This window comes from Bos mutus, chromosome 25, assembly GCF_027580195.1.
Source record: "Bos mutus isolate GX-2022 chromosome 25, NWIPB_WYAK_1.1, whole genome shotgun sequence".
Classification (NCBI taxonomy): Eukaryota; Metazoa; Chordata; class Mammalia; order Artiodactyla; family Bovidae; genus Bos; species Bos mutus.
The window spans coordinates 16205379-16229155 of NC_091641.1; the positions used below are offsets into that span (position 1 = coordinate 16205379).

Genomic DNA, 23777 nt, shown 5'->3' on the forward strand with positions numbered 1-23777 from the left:
TGAATGTTGAATCATGAAACTCCTCCTCGCCTGCCTGACTCCCCTGCGTTAGAACTTCCATTTGCCTGCTGCCTCGAGTCTGCAGCCTCATCCAATCAGCTTTTTTGCACCCGCTGTGCCCGCCACCCAGACAATTCCCGAAGCCTCTGGTCTCCGTCTTTGGGGAGTTCCTGCCGCCTCCAAACTTGACCGGCTTCCCGGCTTCCCGGTTACGTAATTTCGTGGCCCCCAGCCTTCCACGTGGGTGATGTCTGCTACATCATTAGATCACTGGCTGCCCGAGGACGGGGCCCCATCTGTCCTGTTTACTGGCACATCCCCAGGCCCCGCTAGGAAGCCAGGTGCACAGAACGCACACGGTAAACATTTGCTGCTGGGCGGCTGGATGAATCGCCTACTCTGTTCCTCTGGGCTTTTTGGCCGCTATTTCCTGCCCAGTCTGAAGGGCTCCACGCTGAAGCTGGAGTCCAGTTCAGGGAAAGCTCCCTAGTTCTCCCCCACAAAACCCGGGTCCTTGTTCCTTTCATGCTCCATCATCCCTGGCTGGGGCCTCCTCTAGCTCACACAAGAGGTCACAGGCCTGGGGTAGCTGCCTTTGGACTCTGCAGACCCCACCTTAAACAATGTGTTGTCTTCAGTTTCTAGTTAACTGTGTGTACCCCCCTCTCTAGGCCCTATCTGAGACAAGACAAGACACCCAGTGGTAATTTTTCTAAACTTTTGTTTATTTTATAGCAATTGTCATGATTAGAGAAGTAAATAACACATTTAAAAACCTTCTCAGGGCCAAAGGATGCCAGACTATTTACAAACACACGGTGGAGGACGGTGGCAACATGAGGGTCTGGGGCTGTGGGGCTGGGATCCCACCCAGGCCCCGAGTCAGGCTGGAATGCTGACACCAGCCACCAGGATGGTCCCACCGGCCACAGTGTGGGCCCGGGGAGCATTGGCAGCCTTAGGGCTCTGCTCAGCTGGCCTGGTGGCAGACGCTTAGCTAACTTGTGGCCCTGCCTCCTGCCCAGGGGGTTGCCACACCCCACAGGCCAGCTCCGAGGGGCCTCTGGGAAGCACCGAAGGACAGGGGGCAGTGTAGGGGGCGCGGGGCTGGGACAGAGGTCGGGGATGACCCGGCCGGCCCAGGGTGGGACAGAGACACACGCACGTGTGCGCACAGACAAACACCTGCACAGAAGAATCGCGAGGGTTTTTTTTTTCCTAAGTCTTCAGGTCTACGGTGTGATTCATTTTTTTGCTATTTACTTGTTCTTTGACAGTGACATAAACTGAGGTAAACATCTGTGACCAACACCTCTCCTAAGGGGCAAAGGGTCCCAGCACCCCCAGTAGAGGTGGTGGTGGCTGCGGCAGCAAGGCCCCGATGGGGAGGGCGGGCACAGAACCGGTTCTAGTCCTGCTTCGCTGTCGGCTGCCGCTGCCCCCCTCTGTGCCTCTGACAACAGGGGCTGGGCTACAGAACTACGGTCCCTTCCCAACTCTAACATCCTAGATACTACGACGAGGGAGAGACTCTCAAACAGGATCTTAAGAGAGAGAGAGAAAGAGGGCGCACGCGAGGGGCGTCTACTTGGAATCTCGCTTCCGTGTTATTGCAGGAGACGGGATGTCGAGAGGCCTAAGGCAAAAGGAGAAGTTGCGGCTGGGAGAGGTGCCCAGATGGGCTCCAGGTGGGCTGAGCGGAGGGGGCAGTGATGGGGAGGCAGGCCCTGCTCCAAGGCTTGGCCCTTGGTGGGAGGAGGGGGGGGTTTGCTACTTACCTGGCATATGTTGGGCCCCCATGCCCGCCGGGGAGGTGGGTCTCTAGATGGGCGGGCACACTGAGGAGGGAGGGGGACCAGGCCCTGGGGCAACCGCACTCTGTAAACTGGACCCGGGCAGGGCGGGGGTACCTATAGCCCTTTTGCGTGGTGGGAATGAGGGTGAATGGAGAAGTGGGGGCTCCCGGCCAGAGAGTCCCCTCTGGTCAGCCTGGCCCACTAGGGAGCCCCCTCAAATGGCCGAGAACCCCAGAAGGGACCCTGGAAGGTGTGGCCCGGGACAGCAGGCGGGGCACCGCCAGGCAGAGGGAGCAGTCTCTCCCAGGATGAGGTTATTGCGGGGTCCCAGGCCTCCATGGACAGGGCAGGAGTCGTGAGGGTGGGTTTTGTGAGTCTGGGCTCCTCTGGCCTGCAGGTGCCTCCTTGCCAGGCTCCCTGAGGGGTGTGCTGAGCCGGGGGCCTGGGCGCCCTCTGGCAGCTGCCCGCTGAGAATCCTGGGGCGGAGTGACTGGGGTGTCTGGATGCAGCCACTGAACACACGAGGCTACACGCACACAGGTGTCTTCTGCATGTGCTCACACTGCACACGTATCTGTTCACACGCTCACCCCCTCCCATTTCCAGGGCCCCTTATCCTCACATCGACACCCCAGTACCAGAAACTTGGGAGACGTGGGGATGGAGTCAGCCCCAGGCTCAGATGTTGGACTCCAGCAGAATTCCGGGAGAAATTCCTGGCACAAGTAACCTCACCGCCTGCTCAAAGTCCAGGCCACTTAGTCTGGGCTGGGGCAGCGAGGATTGAGAAGATCTGAGCAAGGTTTCCCTGGCCTGGGGAAGGTGCCAGTGGGCAGGCCAAGCTGGGGCGCGCCCGGGCTCTGAACTCATTCCCCGGGCCTAGTGATGCAGTTGCATGAGGCCCCTGGCCACGGAGACCAGTTGTCCTGAAATCCCTGTGGGGGGAGGGGGAGGGCTGTGGCTTCTCTGGATGTGTGTGGTCTTGGCCTGCCGCCCTCCTTTTGGGCTCTGTGTCCTCATGGGGCAGAGGGGGTCGGGGGGAGGAATGGGTGGTGGGAGAGTCACTGGATTCTTGGGGCCTGTTTACACACACACACTGCTGTGACATCCAGAAGTTTGCTACATTTTTGCAGGGGCGTGGTCCCTCCCCTCTAACTCTCCCTGGAAAGGGGCCGGTCTCGATGAGCAGCACCCCTGCCCTCGGCTCACCGCCCTCTTCCCAGACAGTGCCTAGACACCCTAAGCCCTTTCTCGGCCCCAACACTTGAGTTCCTTTTCATTCCCAGGGTGGGAGTGGGGGCGGGAAGGTGGGGAGGGGGCCAGGATAAGGGGTGGGGCTGCTGGATGATCTGCCAGGGGGGTGCAAAGGGCCCGGAGCCACTAGTTCAGGGTCCCAGGGTTCAGGGAGGTGTGGGGGAGTCTGCCGGCAAGCTCCCTTGCTTCTGGTATCGGGGGTGGGGGGTGGGGGGCCTCTGAATCCTCGGGTCTGTGGGGCTGGGCTCCTTTGGTGGCATCTTACCGGCCCGCTGCCGGGCCGGGCGCCTGCCTCGCCTACCACTACTCCCTCCTGCCGCCGCGGGGGGCTGGCCGCTTCGGCCAGGGCGGCTCCCTGCGCCCCGGCCTGGCTGCTGCTCGGCGCCCGGGCCCCGAGGGCGGCGGGGGCGGCTCAGACGCAGATCTCGATGGCCGTGGCCAGCACCACCTGCCCTTTGCTCTTGTCCGGGCGGCCGTCGGTCCTGCCGGGAGGCCCCGGGGGGGCCAGGCCGGGCTCGGGCACGGGGACCGGCACGGGCACGGGGACGGGGACGGGGGCCGGCACAGGTCCGGGCCCGACGGCGGGAGGCGCGGGCCGGGAGCCGCTGCCGCTCTCGGTCAGCACCGTCCGCTTAAGCGGCCCGGGCGCCTCGAGGCGCAGCGGCCCGGCGGCCGGCGGGCGGTCCCCGGCGGGCTTGCGCGCGCGGTGCGAGGGCCGGCGCCGCAGCTCGGACGTGAGCTCGTGCTTGAGGAAGCGGAAGACCTCCTTGGCCGGCCCGCGGCGCTCGGGCTCCAGCGCCAGGAGCCGCTGGAACATGCGCAGCGCTGGCTCGGTGAAGCGGCGCCACTGCGACGGCAGCCCCGGCAGGCGGCCCCGCTGCCAGCGCACGAACTCCTCGAAAAAGGCGTCGGCGCCCGACGCCGCCTCCCACGGGAAGTTGCCGGTGAGCACGCAGAAGATGAGCACGCCGAAGGCCCACACATCCACGCCAGTGTCCACCGCGAAGCCGTCGGCGCGGCCCGCCTGGCACACCTCGGGCGCTGTGTATGGGATGGTGCCGCTCACCCGCTTCACGCGGCAGCCCACGCGGCGCGTCATGCCGAAGTCGGCCAGCTTCACGCGCCGGCACTCGCGGTCGAACAGCAGCACGTTCTCCGGCTTGATGTCGCGGTGCACCAGCTGCCGACCGTGCATGAAGTCCAGCGCCAGGCCCAGCTGCTGCACGCAGCGCTTCACGGTGTCCTCGGGGAGCCCCACCTGCGGCCGGAGAGGAAGGGAGGGCGGCTCAGGGGCGCGGGCACGTACCACCCCGCCCCCTCCTTCCCATCCCCGCCCAGTCCCCGCCCCGCCCCGCCCTCTCCTTCCACCCCCGCCCCGCCCCCCCCCTCCCTCCCCATCCCCGCCCCCCAACCGCCCCCTCCTTCCCATCCCCGCCCCCGCCCTGTCCCTCTACCCGAACTCCTTGCGGGGTCCCTTTCCTGGGCAGATCCGGGGCCAACCGCCCTTCCTTATCCTACTTGGGCATCCTCGGCTCCCTCCCTGGCCCCCACACACCCCTCGAACCTTCCCCAGCTTTTCCCCCAGTACCTGTACGGAGCGCCTGCTTTGGGCCAAGTACTGGGCTAATAAGGACCCTATCCCGCATGGTCTACTGTATACCTAATCTCCCTTAATCGGCGGCTCTGAGAGGCCTTGTCACTTATCCGGTGAGCGGCAGGGCAGTGTTTCATCCTGGCCGACTGCAAAGCCAGGTGCCGGGAATCCCCGGGGGCAGTCTCCCCGTCCCGTGCACCTCCTCTGGGAAGGCTGGTGGTCCTGCCACTTCCCCTCTTGGGTCCCCACCTGTTCCTATGCAGCAGCGGAGGAGGGGGCTGCTGGACTTCATCCCGCCCACCGGCTGGTCCTCATTGCAGTGCGGTGCCTAAGTCACTTCAGTCGTGTCTGACTCTTTGCGAACCTGTGAACTGTAGCAGGCCACGCTCCTCTGTCCCTGGGATTTTCCAGGCAAGAATACTGGAGTGGGTTGCCATTCCCTTCTCCATCATCTTAGTGCCTCATCTGGCTAACTGTGGAGGGTCTGTTTCTCCCACTAGGCCCATAGCAAGACCTTTTGTTCACTGTGTATCCGCAGCCCTCCAAACAATGGCTGATATACAGTAGGCGCCTAATAAATGATTTAAGGGAGGGGCCTGACTCCTCCTCAGCTCTCACACTCAGGGACCCAGAAGAGCCTCTCCCCTCCCTCAGCCACCACCCAGGTACCTGAGGAGGAATAATGTCGAATAGGTCCCCGGCGGGCGCGTACTCCTGGGCGAAGACATAGCAGTCTTCGGTCTCAAACACGACGTCGAAGACCTTGATGATGAAGGGGCTGGAGGAGAGGCTGTTGGTAATGCTCACCTCCCGCAGGAAGTTCTTCAGCTTGGTTTTGCTCTTGTTCACAAACTTCAGCGCCATCTTCGTGCCTAGTGGGGCGACAGTGAGAGCGGTGAGGACCCCTCTCCCTGCGCCCCTGCGCCTCACACAGCCGGGCCTGTCTGCGCAGCCTGTCCGGGCCACAGCGCACAACTCAACGGGAGCCCCAGTGGGCGGACTGTCGTCTCACAGGTAGGAAACTGAGGCCCAGAGAGGGGAAGGCCATGCAGCAAGTCAGGGGTCAGCTGGGTCCTCTCTGCCCCACCTGCAGCCCTCCATGAGGCACGCCTGCTGCTTCCTCCACCCTCTCATTTTCCTCCTGATACACTGTGTACTTACGTATCGTGTCTGTCTGCCCCCAGTCAGAAGGCCCTCGAGCACAGGAAACTGTCTTTTTTTTAAGATTTTTTTTGTTGTGGACCATTTTTTCAAGTCTTTCATGAATTTGCTTCTGCTCCTTGGCTGTGAGGCATGTGCCATCCCAGTTCCCTGACCAGGGATGGAACCGGCACTCCCCTGCACTGGGAGCTGAAGTCCCAACCACTGCCCCACCAGGGAAGTCCCAGGAACCTGAGTCTTGTTTGCTGTTGTATCTCCAGCGCTCACAGAAGAGCCTGGTGCCAGCAGGTGCTCCGAAAACGTTTGTTAAGCAAATGAATAAGAAGACACTAGACACACAGAGGTGAGGGCCTGCAAGGCACGTGTCCCCGACTCTGAGCTTGAGCAGCCATCTGTACCCACCTGGGTACAGAGCTGTGTGACACGTGTGTGTTCACAGAGCACTTACACATTGCGGGTCCTGCCTTCTGCACTTCACGGTTACAACTCACTTTTTATAAAGACCCTATCAACTGGGCATTAATACTCCTCTATTTTACAAAGGAGGAAACCTAGGCACAGAGAGGTTAAGTCACTTGCCCCAGGTCACACAGCAAGCAGCAAAGCTCAGGTGACCCCATGTCCAAGGTTCCTCCTTCTGGCCCGGTCCCCTCTGAATGCAGCTGTGGGCAATTATGCAGCCCCCATCCCTGGCTGGCTGATGGGCACTGCAGTGAGCTTACACTGTGGGGAAGGCATCACGTTCAGCGGTTAAACGAGAAGGCCCTGGAGCTGAAGAATGGGGGCTCATCCTAGCTCACACTTTCTGTAGCTGCATGACCTGGGCTGAGTGACTGCATCTTTCTGGGTCTCAGTGTCCTCGGGATCTGAGGAATGGAGCTGCCATGTGGACCTCACAGGGCCCTCTCCCACCTGCTGTTAAGCATGGTGCTCTGTTCGCGAAGACCCCAGTTCAGTTTGGTCCACCCTCCTGGGGGTAGCTATCACATATGTGCTGGTCATCCCCCAAACACCACTGCCAGCCCTGACCTTTCCCCTGATTCCACATGTCCCCAGGCGCATCTCCTTGACTGTCCTGAGGGCACTTTTGTTCAATTGCTCAGTCGTGTCTGACTCTTGGCAATCCCATGGACTGCAGCATGCCAGGCTTCCCTGTCCCTCACTGTCTCCCAGAGTTTGCTCACACTCATGTCCATTGAGTCGGCGAATCCATCCCACCATCTTGCCCTCTTTGGCTGTCCTCAGGGCACTCTGGATGGCCCCAGAGCAGCCCACTCTATCCAGAGATTCCTCCCTTGTCCCCTCCTTCCTGGGCTGCTTCATGCCACACTCTCTCCACAGGTAGCACAGACTCTCCTTCCCTGCTGGCCTCCTGGCCCCCACAGAGAGCCCCCACCAGGTCGCGGCTCCTGTCTTACAGCAGGCCGCCCTGCAGACACTCACCCGTGCCCTTGTAGGCCACCAGGTCGACCTTCCCATAGGTGCCCTTGCCCAGCTCCCGGACGAGTTCATAGTGCTTGGTGACATCGCTCGCGGCCACTGTGCGGAGGGTCAGCGCCTGCATGTCTTCGGTGAGGAGAGGCACGCCAGCACCCAGCCCGGGGGCGGTCCCTGGCCCGCAGCAGGGCAGGGAGTGGGGCGGCTCGGGCTCTGGGCAGCCCACGCTCATCTTCTCCCTGGTGTGGGGGTGGGGAGAGGGATGGAGTGTGACATCAGACCCCTCCACTCCCCACCTCCTCCCGGTCCAGGGCCCAGGATCTCTGGGACTGGGCCCGATGCCAGGCCTAAGATGACCACCAGGGGGCGACAAGCATCTTTGCTGCGAATGGTTGGTTGTTTAGTTGCTAAGGCGTGTCCAAACTCTTTGAGACCCCACAGACATGTAGCCCACCAGGCTTCTCTGTCCGTGGGATTCTCCAGGCAAGAATACTGGAGGGGGTTGCCATGGCCTCTGCCAGGGGATCTTCCTGACCCAGGGTTCAAACCTGCGTCTCTTACGTCTCCAGCATTGGTAGGTGGATTCTTTACCACGGAGTCAGCTGGTTCAGTGGTAAAGAAGAATCATCTGGGAAGCCCCCCATCTTTTCCCTGAAGCTTCAGGGTCAGGCCTGAGCCAGCGTTCCCCAGAGACATGGCCATTGTCCCACTGCTCCCTCCTTGGGTGTCTCATGCTATCATCCAGACACAGTGTCAGGCAAGGCACATGTGTTTGTCACACACAGACATGCCACATACTGAGTTCACATGGGTGCTCCCAGTCACAAGTATTGATCAGCACCTGCTGTTTGCCAGGTACTGTTTGGAGCCCTGGGGACACAGCCCTGAACACACACAACTTATGTTCAAGGTGGGGAAATGGACAATACACAGTGAGCCCACAAATTATATATTGTGATAAAAGGTGACACTGGCTATAGAGAAAATAAGGCTAGGGAGGGGCAGGTGGGATGTGAGGGGAGGTTGTTCAGTCGCTTGGGCTCTTTGCGACCCCACGGACTGCAGCACGCCAGGCTCCGCTGTCCGTGGGGTTTCGCAGGCAAGAATACTGGACTGGGTAGCCATTTCCTTCTCTAGGGGATCTTCCCGACCCAGGGATGGAACCCAGGTGTCCTGTATTGCCGGCAGATTCTTCACTGACTGAGCCACCAGGGAAGCCATAACAGGGGGCAGGAGTCTCAGACGAAACCCTGGCAGGGCGGCGCAGGCTGGCCACATCCCCACACGGCCTTAAAATCCATTCCCCGACCTCAGACGACCACACACAGCCCAGCTCAAGTACACAGCTGCAGCTGTAGCTCCCGGGTCCCCGCCCAGGCTCCCCGGATACAAGGACAGAATGCCTGTTCTACCACGACCCATCCTCCACATTCACTGCTGGTCCCCTTCCGTGTTCACATGGGCTGGGGGAGGGGGCTTCCTGGACACACCTACCCCTCCGGGGGTACTGAGTTTGCCTCCCGATGGCGCTGGGGGCGCAGAGAGCTGCAGTGGGGAGCGTTCGGGGATGGGTGACAGCAAAGGCTTATCTGGGGTTTGCATTTCTCATCCGTCTATTGGGGGGAAGGCTTAGACCAGGGAGCCGAGCATCTGGGATCAAGTGTCCGCGTGTCCATGTCTGCCTGTGCACCAGTGAAGGAGGCGGCCGATGAACCCCCTCTGGGCTGAGCCTCAGCAGCCGTCCCTGGGTGCAGCTCCTCTGCCCTCACTCCCTTCTCCCTCCTGTCACAGGTGGACCACCAGCGCTCTCAGCCCCCACCCCTGCCCTCGCGGTTCAGAGTGAAGGCACAGACTTGGAGCCAGACTGCCCAGTTGGAAGCCGGGCTCGATGACTTGCTAGCTGGATGTCCTTGTGCAAGTTCCTTCCTGTCTTTGTGCCTCGGTTTCCCCATCTTACAAAAAGAATACAATAGTATATTTTCCCTGAGGGTTACAAGACATGAAGTGGTTGGCCCCTGGTGCACAGTAAGTGACCCCCAAGAGGCAGGTGTGGTTGGGTTCTCATTCCGATGATGCTCGCCCGCTCAGCTGGGCTGGAGGCTGGGAGCTGGGGTGAGCCCAGCCCGGGAGCCTGGTGTCTCTACCCTGGCCCGGCCGCTCCCCTTCCAGGCCCAAACCCTCTTCTCCTCCTCTGCTTTCCCCTTCCCCCTCGGCACGACCCAGCCTCCCACTTCACGCGGAGAAGAGGAACATCAGGAGGGAACTTCCTGCCTCCCACCCAGCCCCAAACGGAGCTCCATCTGCACGTCCTCCTGGCTGGCTGCGGGGCGGGGGACGGTGGGGGGGACGGGGAGGGCGGTGCAGGGAGCCATTCTCCCCTCCTCTGGCTCCCGCCCCCAGCTTCTTCCTCGGTATCTCTGCTCCCCCACAAAGGCCCCTCCCCTCCATTCATGAAGTCCCATACGGTGCCCTCCCCTCGGAGCGTCTCCAGCGAGAACCTAGGACCCCCAGCCCTGCTTCCTCCACGAGCGACAGTGTGTTGAACCCAGCCCTGCCTGGCATGGCCACCGAGTCTATGCAGTGCCTGCTCAGGGCAGGACAGCACTGGGCATCTCCCCGCTGCAGGGCTAAAGTAGGGTGACATATCCCCATGACAGTCTCCGGGCTAGAAGGGTCAGCTCTCCGGATCCCCGTCACATGTCCGCCCACTGTCTGGGTGGAGAGGACTCCAAGAGGGAACAGCCAGGTCGTGGGCTCTGACGAAGCCTGGGGAAGGGGGAGGTCAGGCTGTTCCTGTGGAGTGAGTGGGGCTCCCCCCTGCCCCACCGGGTGCTGATGAGTACGCATCCTCTTCACCGGGGGCTCTTCCCCCCTGCCCATCAAGAGACCCTGGGCTGCTCTGCTGACCTACTTCTCCTGATATTTGTGTGGACTCCCCAAGGGCTGCCTTGTGTGTGCAGGCACCTGTGTGCACACATGTGGCAATGCTCCCACTTCGGGCTTTGGTCCTGTCAGGTCCCTTTGGGGCTGTTTTCTGCATCCTCTGGGAGCTTGACTGGCAGCTGCAAGTTGCTAGAGGCCCTTCTTCCCTCCCCCAGGGACTGTGGGGTGCCTGCTTCTCTCTGCCGCTTTGGCCTCAAGAGTTGCCCTGGGCAGGGTCTGCGGGCTGGGTGGGGGGCACACCGGCTTCCTCATCCCCAGGCTTAGCCCAGGCTCTGACCACTGACCAGCAATGCTGCTCATCAGCTTGAATTTGCCTCTCCAGCGCCCTCCACCATTCCTGCTAGCCTGCCCTCCCCTTATCTCATCCTCAGGTCCCACTCCTCCAGGAAGCCTTCCCTGCTGCCCCAGGTGTCAATTCCTGTCTCTGAGGGGCCCCAGGGTTCAGGCAGGGTCTGTATGCCTCTCTCTTCCAGCCCCTGTTGAATATCTTGGGTGGTCTCAGCTTTATCCTGTCAGTCCCCATCAACAGGCCAAGACTACCCTGGGGGCTAGTGCTACATCAAATCCAACTCTCCACGGTCCCTTCCCTTGGTTCTGAGGGTCCAGGTTGTGGGACCTCCATCTCTTCCCCACACTCACTTCTTCAACCCACCTCTTCCTCCAGGCCCTTTCTCCACAAGGTGTCAGCAGGAGACAAGGGACTGACCCGCACCCGTCCCTGATTGACGCTGCCGCATCATTCCCCAGGTACGCTGCCTCTGACCCAGTTACTACGCACATGACTTCAGAGGCGCAGTGGGGAAGCGATGGAAACAGCAAGGGCCTTGGGGCTCAGCAGGTTTGGCCTTGATCCTAAGGTGTGCCACTTTTTACCTGGGTGACCTTGAGTAAGTCACAACCCCTCTCTGGGCCTCAGCTTCCTCATCCGTAAGATGAAGAAAATAACAGTTGTAACAGGGGTGACGGCAGACACTTAAATGTAGTCACTGCATGTCAAGCCCTGTTTGGAGGCTGACCTCATCTCTCGTTTTCACAATTCCAGGCGTGCATGCATGCTGAGTCCCTCCAGTTGTGTCTGACTCTTTGCGACCCTGTGGACTGTAGCCTGCCAGGCTCCTTTGCCCGTGGGATTTTCCAGGCAAGAATACTGGAATGGGTTGCTATTTCCTCTTCCAGGGGATCTTCTTGACACAGGGACTGAACCTGTGTCTCTTACGTCTCCTGCATTGGCAGGGGGGTTCCTTACCACTAGCATCAGCTGGGAAGCCCACAATTCCATGAGGTAGCTGGTATTATCATTAGTATTGTTACTACTATTATTATTTTTGGCTGCACTGCACAGCTTGTGGGATCTTAGTTCCTTGACCAGGGATTGAACCCATGCATCCTGCAGTGGAAGCATGACGTTTTAGTCTCTGGACCACCAGGGAAATCTTCAAGGGAGGGATTATTAGTATCCCCATTTTAGGGGTGATGAGCACGAGGCACAGAGACTGTAGAACTCGCCCAATGTCATCTCGCTGGTGCTGGCACTGGCTCCAAAGTTGGTGCTTTTAACCACCTCTATTTTTTTTCCCAAGACAGAATGTGAGAACATCACCTGCAGATCCCTCAGTATCCGAGCGGGCAAATGGAGGCCCAGAAGGGGGCAGAGCCTCAGCCAGGGATGCACATGCCCTCCTGGAGCTCCTGTGGCGAGTTGACTGGGGGCCAGGCGCTGGTCCAGGTATTAACTAACTTAGTTCTCACAACAGTCCCTGTGGCAGGTGTGCGCGCATGCTCAGTCGTGTCCAACTCCTTGCGACCCCTTGGACTGTAGCCCTCCAGGCTCCTCTGTCCATGGGGTTTCCCAGGCAAGAATACTGGAGTGGGTTACCGCTCCCTTCTCCAGGGGATCTTCCCAACTCAGGGGTTTGAACCATGCATCTCCCGCATTGGCAGGCGGGTTCTTTACCTCTGAGCCACCTGGGAAGCCAAGGTATACCAGCTCCTTTTTTCAGGTGGAGACTTGAGCCCAAAGAATGAAGTCAGACCCTTCAGCCTCGCTGGGTGGTTGAGGGCACAGATGTCTGGTATCATGAAGAACTTGACCTTAAGGTATTTCGCCTACAGCATCGTCCCTTCCTCCCCTTGGAGGAGCAGCTGAAACTTGGTGGCTGTGAACTTCCCAGCACCAGGCATGGAGGCCCTGGCTGGCCTCCGTTCACCCTGTGCAGTTGGTACTGCATCTGTGCACACGCGAGGGCTGTGCTGCCCTTGGGGACCCCATGTGACCTGCACCTCCAGTGTGTCCTCGCTGACCCCAAGGGAGGCCCTCAATTCCCCGTCTGTGGTGAAGGCAAGAGGGCCTCGCCCAGTCTTCATGGCAGCGGTTGTGGCCCTGACCACAAAGGCTCCGGCCCCGTGGGCTGGGTCTTCCGCCACAGGCTGGGAGGGCCACGGTGGTGGGGGAGAGTTTCCTAAGCAAGACCGAACCACCTACCACTTCCTGTTGGCAGGTGGCTCGAGCTGGGTCCCACCTTTGTGAAAACAACGGTAAATGTGTAACCCAAGTCAGGTCTACATTGGGATCCCCTTCCCTACCACGCACACACGCACGCACGCACACACACACACACTCACTGAGTCCTCATAAGTGCCCTCAGAAGGGGGCAAGATGCCTCCTATTTTTAAAAATCTGCTTAACTGAGGTGTAACTCGTATATCTAGGCTTCCTGGTGGCTCAGCAGTAAATAATCCACCTGCCAATGCGGGAGTCACGGGTTTGATCCCTGGGTTGGGAAGATCCCCTGGAGAAGGAAATGGCAACCCATACCAGGATCCTTGCTTGGGGAATCCCACAGACAGAGAAGCGTGGTAGGCTATAGTCCATGGGGTCGCAGAGAGTCAGACGTGACTTAGTGACTGAACAACGACAACAATCGGCGTATCACAAAACTCCCCCGTAGCAAGTGTACAATCCAGTGATTTAGGGAAATGTACAGAGCTGTGCAACTGCTGCCTCCATCAAGTGATTCACCTCACGGATGAAGAGTAGAGGCCCAAGAGGTTGATGACTTATTGTGGTTATGACAAAGATGGCCAACCGCCTGTCAGAGCTTTGTGTTCCCTCTTCTGTGACACACAGCTGTTCTGCAGGGTGGTGGTCAACAGGGAACTACATCCCTCCCCTCCCTTGCATCCAGGTGTGGACACCTGTGGCGGGTTTTCCCCAGTGGCATGTGAACAGAAACGAGGTGTCAGTTCTAGGCTGGGGCTTTTAAGAGTGGTTAAGGTGTCTCTCTTCTTCTGTGGCTTGATGCAGAGGACCCTAAGACTCTAAAAGATGGTGGTGGAACTAAAGATGGGAGGAACCTGGGTCCCCAGGTGTCAGAGGCCTGCTGCTGACCAGTCTTACCCACTCTGGTATTTTGTGAGCTGGAAGTAAAATGCTGTCCTGTTAGGCTGCTGATGTATGTGAGATTTAGTTGTTAGAGCAGCCGACATCACCCTGATTCAAGGGTTATGCTGCAGGTAAGCAAAAGAGCTGAGATTTGAACCTCAGTGTTTGGACTCCTGGGATGTGGCCAGAGAAGGGAACCTGGATGGTGGTAACACTGGCAACCGAGTGACAAGAATTCAGTTACTGAGTTAGGTGGAGGGTGACCAGTCTGTGAAGGTAAGGGAATCTGCTCTTCTCCTGTCTTGTGGGAGAATAATCACCCCGGCAAATATTTACCGAGTGTTGACTGTTTGCCAGCTGGTATGCAAACAGTGGATTAAATCATTTAATCCCAACAAGTCTGGGAGGTGGGCGCTACTACTCTTCTCCCCATTTTACAGAAAGGGATACTGAGGCACAGACGGGTTGAGTAACTTGTCCCAGAGCTAATAAACAGCAGAGTGGGATTTGAACTTAGGCTATGAGGTTTTAGATCGCATGCTTTCATGCGCTGTGTCCTGCGAGGCTCCTGTAGGCAGACAGCAACTCAAAAACGAGACAGTTCTCACAGTCTCACAGTCTCACAGCAGGGAGGAAGTGCGTTCTTCGTCGCTGGGAGCAGAGAAGCAGATACTGGAAGCCCATCTGTTGGGGGGAATCGGTGGGGGGTGAGATTGGACCGAGTCAGCCAGCCCTCTCTTACTGTCACTCTGGGATTCTAAGATTCTCAGTCCCCATGCCGGGGCCCCTTCCCTCAGGTCTCTGGACCCATGCTCTGCCCTTTGCACAGGCAAACCCCAAGGGTGTCCTTACAAAGCCCTGGCCTGGAAGCATGCCATCAAACAGTAATTGTGCCTTGGGGGAGGGGTCCCCTCTTTGCATCTGCAGTATCATTAAAAGTTCCCAAGAAAAAGCAGCCACAATGTGGAATTTCAGATAATGAATAGGGATGGAAGCTGGCCTCTCTCACTTGCTTTACTTTGCTTCTGTGTCAAATGAGAGGCTGGGCTTCCCTGGTGGCTCAGTGGTAAAGAACCTGCCTGCCAATGCAGGTGACACGGGTTTGATCCCTGGGTCGGGAAGGCCCCTGGAGAAGGAAATGGCAACCCACTCCAGTATTCTTGCCTGGAAGACCCCATAGAAAGAGGAGTCTGGCAGGCTACAGCCCAGGCTTAGTGTCTAAACAACAATAACACAAGCGAGAGGTTGTCACTTCATTCCTTCAGCCTGTGTGGCTGAGCCAGCTCTCTGCATCCCACATTCTCCCCTAGCCTGTCTCCAGGTATCTCCCCTCTAGTCCTCCACACCTGTGGGGTCAGATAAATTGTCTCAAGGCCAGAGTTGACCTGATCCTTGCCTTGTTCGCATTTTTGGTGGTTTCTTGTATTGGCCTATAGTGTTGCCTCCTGTTCAGCATCACTTTCCCTTTCTCTGGGGAATGGTTCCCTCCTTCAGTCCACTGGTTCAGTAGGGCTGTCCCCACCCTGACTCTCAGCGCAGACCTGATCCAGGGCCAGTCAACTAGGGGATGCATCCCATCTGCGAGGTCACTCTGGCTGGTTCTAAGATGAACATGTGATCCAAGGTGACCCACTGAGATCTCACTTTAGGACTCTTGCTTAAGTTATAAGAAAAGAGATACCTCTGACCCCTGGCCTACAAAGCTGGAGAACACAGGCCTGGAGCTGCTGGGCTTGGCCAGCATGAGGGTAGCCCGAGAAAGAAGCAACAAAGAGATAAGCAGCGCTGAAAGATGGAGAGGTTTCTGATGACTCTGAGCATCTGGCTCCAGATATGCCTAAAGTCAGTCATACTCCTGAAAGTTTGTTTCCTGAATCAATACATTTCCTTTTGGCTTAAGCCAATTTGAGTTGAATTTACATAGCTCACAGCCTAAAGCCTCCAGACAAGCATATCTATTCAAGCCTAGGCACTGTGCTGGGTACTGGCACTGGGTGTGCAGATTAGATAGAGGGTATCAGCCTACAAATCAAGGAGGCAAACCAAAGAAGGACTCAGATAATCATGAGGCCAGGAAGGCCATGATCAGTGCTCTGCCATTTCTAAGAAGGACACTGGCAGTGGGAATCAGGGTGCCTTCCTGGAGGAGGTGACACCCGAATGGGCCTTGAAGAGGATTGACAATCTAGCAAGAAACCCAAGAGCTCCTTGAAAGCAAGCCCCATGCCTTAATCATCTTGCTATTCCTAGCTCTTAGCCAGGGTGTGACAAATGCCGGGTGAATAATTCTTTACGTGTTTGGGAAGCTGTAACTTTTTATATCTTGGCTTTCCTGAATGTGACCCTGCAGGCACATAGCTATTTTCCCAAGGGTCTGCATGAGATATCATTAGCCCCGTTTTACAGGTACAGAGACTGATGGCCAGAAGGGAACAACAATTTGCTCAAAAATCACAGAGAGTCAGTGGCAGGGCTGGACTAGAAGCCAGGGTGTCTGCAGGACAAGGTGTATCTCCCTGTAACAGCTCCCAGCCCCAAACACAGCAGAGATCGTAGTGGCGGTGAGTGACAGTGGTCACTGCGAACAGAGAGGCTGGGGTGTATTCACGATCAGAATGCTGAATACAATGGACAGGAAGTTGACAGCAACAACTAACACTTAAGGAACCCCTGTCGTGTGCCAAGTCCCTCCTGTAAATGAACTCATCTACTCTACTATTCACTCCAGTTTACAGACAAGGAAACTGAGGGATAGAGCAAGTCATGTCACTTGATCAAGACCATCCATTCTGTAAGTGGCGGGGCCAGGATTCCAATCTAGGCATTATCACTGCAGTGTCCAGATGCTTCTCCACTATGCATTACAGTCTCTAAAATGATACATTAATAGTCAAAAGGACTATTTATATTCTCAATTGCCAATGCTTTACATTGCTGCTGCCATGTAATCTTCACAGCAACCCCATTTTACAAATAAGGATCCTGAGGCTCACAGGGGTTAAGCAATTTGCCCAAGGTCACCTAGCTGGTAAGAGGCAGAGCTGGGAATTGAACCTTGAATGCTTCCTGCTCTGTCTCCCTTTTCCTATCTTTGGTCTTTGGTTTGCAGCCCAGACCTCCCTCCAGCTCCATTAGCTTCAGCACCACAGGTGTGGACAGCACCCGGGCTGGCTGGCATTAAATGCAAGGCTAGGGGAGGTCCAAGGAGGCTGGACTGCAGGACAGAGGAACTGCTGACAGACCAAGGCTCCCAGGGCATGAAAAGGTATGTCTGGATTTAGGTTGTTGTTTAGTTGCTAAGTCATGTCCAATCTAATGTGACCCCATTGACTGTAGCCTGCCAGGCTCCTCTGTCCACAAGATTTCCTAGGCCAGAATATTGAAGTGGGTAGCCATTTCCTTCTCCAGGGGATCTCCCTGACCCAGGGATCAAACCCACATCTCCTGCATTGCAGGTGGATTTTTTTTACCATTGATTCACCTGGGAAGCCCATGGATATAGACACTGCCGTTTATTTAACCAACTGATAGATGCTGACTGTGTACATTCAACCTTTTGCTGCCACGAACAATGAGCAGCCTTGTACATAAGTCCTGTGGCAGTGTGCAGGTGTGTCTGTAGGATCGAAGTGGGTTGCCAGGTTAAAGGATGAGTGCATCCGGGATTTCTATACAGAGCCTGAAGTCCCTCAGGGGCTGTGCCACTGGCCCACCCCAGTCATCAGGAGAGGGCTGTGGGACACAGCAGCTGCCACCAGCTTCCTGGCTGTCTCTGGGCCGCCACATCACTTTGTTTAGTACATTATTTTGAAGTGAGGGGGGAAACAGGAATGAGTTTCTTATTTGCTTGCATTTGCATAAAGTAACTCTGGATGCAACCAGACACCAATGAAGGTGTCTTCATTGACCATCCTCAGCACTCACTCCCACTGTTCTGAGCCATCATCAGGGCTCAGCTGCTGCTCCCTACCCCCCTCAACCTCTCCTTGACACAGCAGCCAGGAAGCCCATCAAACCCCAATCAGACCACACTACTCCCCAGCTCATCACCCTCCAGGGGCTCCCATCTCAGTCCAAGTCCTTACAACAGCCCTTGATTTGCCCCTCTGACCTGTCTCATCCCTCCTGCTGCTCCAGACACACTGGTCTCCCTGCTGTTCCCTGAACACGCCAGCTCCCCACCCGGGAGCTGTTCCCTTTGCCCCCAGACATCCACATGGCTCATTTCCTCCAAGTTCTGTTCCAACAGCACCTTCTCAACTAGTGCTATCCAACCACACTCCCCTTTTCCTGTTTTACTTTCTCCCCCAGCAGAGCATAGCCCTGTCTAACATAACGTCTATTGTGGATGTCTCTCTTCCCCACGAGAATGTAAGCATCAGGAGGGCAGGGACTCTGTCAGGCTGGTCTCATTCACTGCTGTATCCCCAGCTAGCACAGTGCTTGGCACATAGTAGAAAAGTTAATAAATATTGGTGAATGAATGAATGAATGTCTGGGGAAAGAAGTGGGAACTGAATGACCAGGGGCAGGGTGAGAATTAAATTTTCACTGGGTACAGTCCTGTTGGATCTAGGGGGATATAAGGAACCAGGCATGGTTAGGGGGGCAGACAATCCCAAAGGAGAGTGTGAGGGGAGATGGTGCCCACTCATCCAGGCTCAGCACTCTGGGGTGGGTGTCCCCAGAGAGGGGCCTGGGGGGACGAGTGGCCCAGCTTGGTTGCCCTGAATCACCACATGGAGCTGGCCCAGGCTCAGGAAGCGGGGGGAGCTGGGAACCCCCCTGACACTCACCTCCGAGGGGAGCCCTCCCCCCTCCACCCCCACAGCCAGTGCCCCAGTCTGGTTTTCTGCCACTTAACACCTTCTCAGAAGGGTATCCCTGACCCTCCTGGTTTTTACCCCAGGGCAGAAATCAGTTCACACGTGGGCTCTCCCATCCACTGCAAGTGAGTGGGGTGGGGGGTGGTCCAGAGCTGGGTCCTCTCACCCCAAAAAGAGAAGTGTGAATTGCCTGGGAAAGCTCCAGCCTTTGCTGCTCATGCCCAGGGAACCTTGTGCAGCCCCGCCCCCAGACTCTGCTCTGCACAAGTTTCCAATCTATGAAATGAGCTATTTCATGTTCCTTCATGGGTCACCAAAGTCTCAGTTCTCTTTACCCTGAAAAATGTCCCCAGCCACCACCTATACACTTCTGCATACAATGTCAGGGCCCCGAGAAGCCCGTAAGAGAGGCCAGGGAAGTCCTCTCCCTCTCCTTGGTCCTTTGACACAAATAGACTCCACCAAACATTCTGTTCCGGCTCAAGAGGAAGAGGATAATATTCTCAGATCTTTTCATCTTCCCCTCATGGTGCATATTCTGGCTGTATCCCCTGCCTAAGCCTAACTAAGCCTCAGTTTGTCCATCAGTAAAATGGGATGAGAACGCCCATTTAACATGATGGGCTTCTGTGAGAATTAAAGGGGCACTTCCTACAGTGCTTGGCACAGAGCAGATGCTTGGTAAGAATTTGCTGCACAGAGGGGACTGAGACCTTGGTTCCATCCTGGACCCTGAAGACGCTGTACCATCTTGAGTGTCTTGGTTTTCTAGGCTGGACATGGGGGCCATGCTGGCTCTACTAAATCTCACCCCCCAGACCTGCCTGAGCCAGGAGGGACCTTGGAGATCACGTAGCCCATCCCCACATTTCCCAGGTGAGGAGACTGAGAGGGAGAGCCGAGACTGACCCGAGATCAAGCGGCAGGAGCTGCCAACAACCTGCTTCCCGCTGCCCTCCCCACCAGGGGCGGCCTGGGGTTCCCTGTGCTGCCAGGTTCTGCTTCTGGCTCCAGCCTCTGCCTCAGCCTCCCGCCCAGCTGGCGCGGTCTGCCCCTTCCCCAGGGCACAGCCTTGGTGGTTATTAATAGTCTGTGCTACGCCTGCCTGCAGCTGGTGCCCAGAGCTGGGATAGGCACTCTAGCCAGGCCCTGAGGGGAGGTGGGAGCCCTGGGCCTCCTTGTTCCCAACCTACCTGTGGCAGCCCCCATGGGTGCGGGAGGAGGCATGAGCCTTGTTGCTGGGTGACACGGGCAGCCTGGCCCTCAGGGTCCTTGGCTGATCGGCCACCAGTGGAAGGGGGTGGTCGCTGGGTGGGTGAGCAAGAGGCTCCCTGAAGAGCTGAGGCCTTCCTCCGCCCTCTCTGTGCCCCCCTGCCCTGACCCCTAGCGAGGGATGGAAGGGGAGATGCAGCCTAGCTTGGGAACCTGGAGCCCAGATTCGGTCCCCCCTGGGTGGAACCAGGTCACCGCCACACCCTGCCATGAAGTCACTTGGGTAAGTCACTTGCTTTCTCTGAGCTTCCATTTCCTTGTCAGGAAATAGGGTTAATAGTGGTCTGGGTTAAAGTGTTATTAATAATAGCTGACATTTATGAACCACCTAAAGTACTTTAGACATATTGACTCATTCATACTTCACAACCATTTTAGGAGAAGCTGCTCCTGCTGTTCCCATTATATCCCTCACTGCGCAGGAGACTTGAGACTCAGAGAAGGGGCAACTAAGTGACGTGTCCAGTGGCACGCAGTTAGGGCATGGCTTACAGAGCTCTGCCTGGCTCCAGAACATTCAGTAGATGTTTGCTGAGCACCTACTATGTGCTTGGAGCTGGAATACATTCATGAACCAAACGAACAGCCCTGTCTTCAAGGACCTTACATTCTCATTTGGGGACAGACAATGATAAAGGTTAAGTAAGAGACGGAAGTCAGATAGTGCAATGTTCTAAATGAAAAAACAAAGCAGGGAGAGGCAAGGAAATGCTGGGGGTGGGGAATGGAACTGTAGAAGGACAGGGGACGAGGGGGTCAGGAAAGGCCCTACTGAGAAGGTTGTAAGCACGTGGAGAACTGTGGGCCTGGGAGTCTTTTTTCTTTCTAATATTTATTTATTTGGCTGCACTGGGTCTTAGCTGTAGCACATAGGGTCTTTAGCTGCAGCCTGCAGGATCTAGTTCCCTGACCAGGGATCGAACCCGGGCCCCCTGCACTGGAAGCTTGGAATCTTAGCCACTGGACACCCAGGCAAGTCCTGTGGAGACTGTGGATCTTGTAGGGGAAGAGTCCTCCTGGCAGAGGCACGTGCTGTGCTTGGTGTGTTCAGGGAACCGTGAGGAGGCCGGCAGGGCTTGAAGCAGGCGGCAAGGGACAAGGGCCAGGGGGGAGGGTAGAGGTAAGGGGTGGGGGACAGTGGACAGGGCCTCAGAGGCTGCAGTGAGGACCTGCCTTTCACTCCGAGTAAGATGCATGCCAGTCTCTGGACCGGAGCAAAACTTTCCTGAAGCCAGACCATGCGCCAGGCCCCAAGAGGCCAAGAGACAGCAGGAACCTGACCCGACTGCACTCAGAGACCCCTTCAGGCCAGCAGCATCCCACCACTGTCCTTGGAGGGGCCGAGAGAGGAAGGAGTGGGGAGCCTTTCAGACCTCCTTCGAAGATTCCTCGGTGCTGCAGCTCTCAGCAGCTGTGGCCCCAAGTGAGGTGTGAGGGCAGTGTGTCCAGGAGCACGGCCAGAGCCCAAGTAGCTTCTGCTGGTTCCTTCTGTCTGGCCATGCCCTGTGCGCTGTGTGTGAATGATGGAAGGATGGATAGAATCCTCTCTGAATCCTAGATATGGACGCTTGAGTAAAGATCTTTACCCCAACCCCCCCTTTTATTTCACCTGTAAAATGGGGCTAACATTCCCTTTCTGTTCAGGGCTTCAGGGGGCTGATATTAACAGCAAAGCATAGAGGGTACTTGGTGCCATTCACAGCGCTTTACACACCTTCATCACTGAATCTTCACTATGACGCTACAAGTCAGGGACTAGTCTCGTCCCCTTTTTTTGTAGCTGAGGGATCTGAGGCACAGAGAGGCTAAGCACCTTGCCCAGGGTCACACAGCGGGTCGAGAAGTTGTGCTTTTGGCCACTAACCCCTGTTAACTGCGGGTCCCACTGCACTTCCTGGAGACACGTAGGATCTGGGCTGGCAGGTACCTGAGCTCTCAGGGTGGGATGATCTGATCTGCCTTAGGACTGTGGGCCCCCAATTCGAGAGAAAAAGACGCCTTCTTGCTATGTTGCGGGCCCATCAGATGAGGAGCTATCCTGAGGTGGGGATCAGTACAGCCTCTACAGGGCCTCACCAGGAGGAGGCTCTATCCTGTCCACTATCCAGTCCCCATCCCTGCCCCTCAGGGTCATCAAAACACGCAGAGGCAGCTGGAACATTCTCTGCCTCTCCCAGGACTGGCTAAGGCCACAAGGAAGGGAGTCACAGTGGCTGGACCCACTCATCGCGGACCCTGCAGCTGGTGGCAGAAGTCATAAGCAAACACTTAAGTAGCAGGCACCACTAAAAGTGCTCCCCACACTAGGAAGGAGCTGGTACTATTCCCATTCTTCATCAGAAGAAACTGAGGATGGAGGAAACTGCCTCATCCAAGGTCACACAGCCGGAGAGGGGTGGAGGCAGGTCTGATGTTAGTTTCACATGAACCTTTGGGAGTTCACCGGGCTGGGCTCAAATCCCCACACTGGGTTAATGAGGTGCTGTTTCTCCTTTCTATGGGAGAGGGGATGTCCAGAGACCGGCGTGGGACACTTGACACTAAAAAATGCTTCCCTGAACCCTGATATTACATGGCTCCCCGAATGGGGGCCGAGCTGGGAGTCTAGACCTGTCCCCTCTCAGGCTGTGGCCAAGCTATATGGTGGGGGGAGGGGAGGATAGGGAGAAGAAGGACAGGAGAGGAGAGGTGCTCTTAGGGCCCCACCAGGCTTTATGCCACAGCTTTCTGAGACCGGAAGGGGGACTAAGGAAGTCGGGGAGGGAGGGGGAAGCCTGGAGCAGAACACATCTGTTGGAAATGCTGGTCTGGCTCTGGCCAGAGGCCCATCTGCCTGGACAGGAAGTCTGGGGACACAAGCCTGGCAAGTACCTCACCTGGAAAGCGGCTCTGGTCAGGAAGAGGACCTCAGCTACAGCTAACATAGATCCCACCCCTCACACTTGACTCTCACCCTACCTCTACCCGTAGCAGGGGCATGTCATTAAGCACCACACAGAACTGCTCAAACACCCACCTCCCCTTTCCTGAGGTGAGTACCAAAAGCCCTCTGGCTTCCCCAATAGGAAAATCAAGAACAGTTTCTGAGCACGACTGGCTCCTATTGGAAAGAGCATTGGCAAGTGGATGAGTAACCCTTGGCGGTAATGCCACCTGGCAGATCCTGTCCAAGGCCCTTTTCATGCTTTAGCTCACTTAATCCCCCTGCTGACCCTGAGGTAGGTAGTATCCTTGTTTTCCACATAAGTAAAATGAAGCTCAGAGAGGTTAAGTGACTTGCCTGAGGTCACACAGCGGCGATTCAAACCCCAGAAGTCCAGAGCTCAACTACAGAGCTCCGCTGATTCCTTTGGCCTCAGGATGCTGTTGACCTTCATCCAGGAAGACGGCACACCCTGTGCAGCTACTTAGTATCACCCCTTGGTTTCCTCAATGTTTAGGGTAGGTTAATATTTTTGCATGACTTTGGCATGATCCCCCCCCCACCCCCCGCCCGACCTCTCCTGCCTGACCAAAACTTAGAGCACTTTGGATTCAGTCCTAGAGTGTTAGAACAAGGAGGAAGATTACAGCTGACAGAACTTCTAGTCTAATTCCTCCCTGACACATGGGGAAACTGAGGCCCGGAGTGCAGTCCTCCCCACGAGGCCTCAGCAAGACCTTGGTCTAGAACCTGGGACTTTTGCTCTTGGGGCATGTGGGACAGTTACAACAGGATTTTGCTGGCTGAATCCTTCTAGAAGAGAGGAAGGGGCATAAGATGGGGCCCAGAGTGTAAAGTGAGACCAGGGTGGAGATGCTTCTGGCTAATGGAGGAATTCAGGCTCACTTCATCTCTTGGCCTAAAAGACCTTGGAGAGCTGCTGCTCTGTGGTTGTTCTAACCTGGCCACGCGGGTGCCAGGGAAGACCTGAGTGCACAGATATACAGAGACAAAGGTCACCCGCTGAGCAAACATTTTCTGGCCTCTACGTTAGGCCTGCAAAGCTAGATGCTACAAGAGGGCCCAGCAGGTCATGTAAATGAGTGAACAGGCCAGGTGGGGCCTGGGGCCAGCTAGATGATGACAGCTCATCTAAAGGAGGTCGTCATTCTTCAGCTCTGGTCTCGGC

At 56.7% G+C, this 23777-nt stretch overlaps 1 protein-coding gene across 3 annotated transcripts in view; it reads right to left on the minus strand.

The window, feature by feature from the left end:
- Positions 1 to 704: 704 nt before the first annotated feature.
- The window catches only part of SBK1 (SH3 domain binding kinase 1), a 53992-nt gene continuing 30919 nt past the window's right edge, over positions 705 to 23777 (minus strand). For all 3 annotated transcript variants that reach the window (XM_070363081.1, XM_070363083.1, XM_070363080.1), the window contains 3 exons: positions 7249 to 7481; positions 5314 to 5516; positions 705 to 4308 (listed from right to left, as the gene is read on the minus strand). In XM_070363081.1, the coding sequence (XP_070219182.1) occupies positions 3463 to 4308; positions 5314 to 5516; positions 7249 to 7474 (1275 nt within the window). In that variant the 5' untranslated portion in view covers positions 7475 to 7481 and the 3' untranslated portion in view covers positions 705 to 3462. The remainder of the gene's footprint in view (positions 4309 to 5313; positions 5517 to 7248; positions 7482 to 23777) is intronic.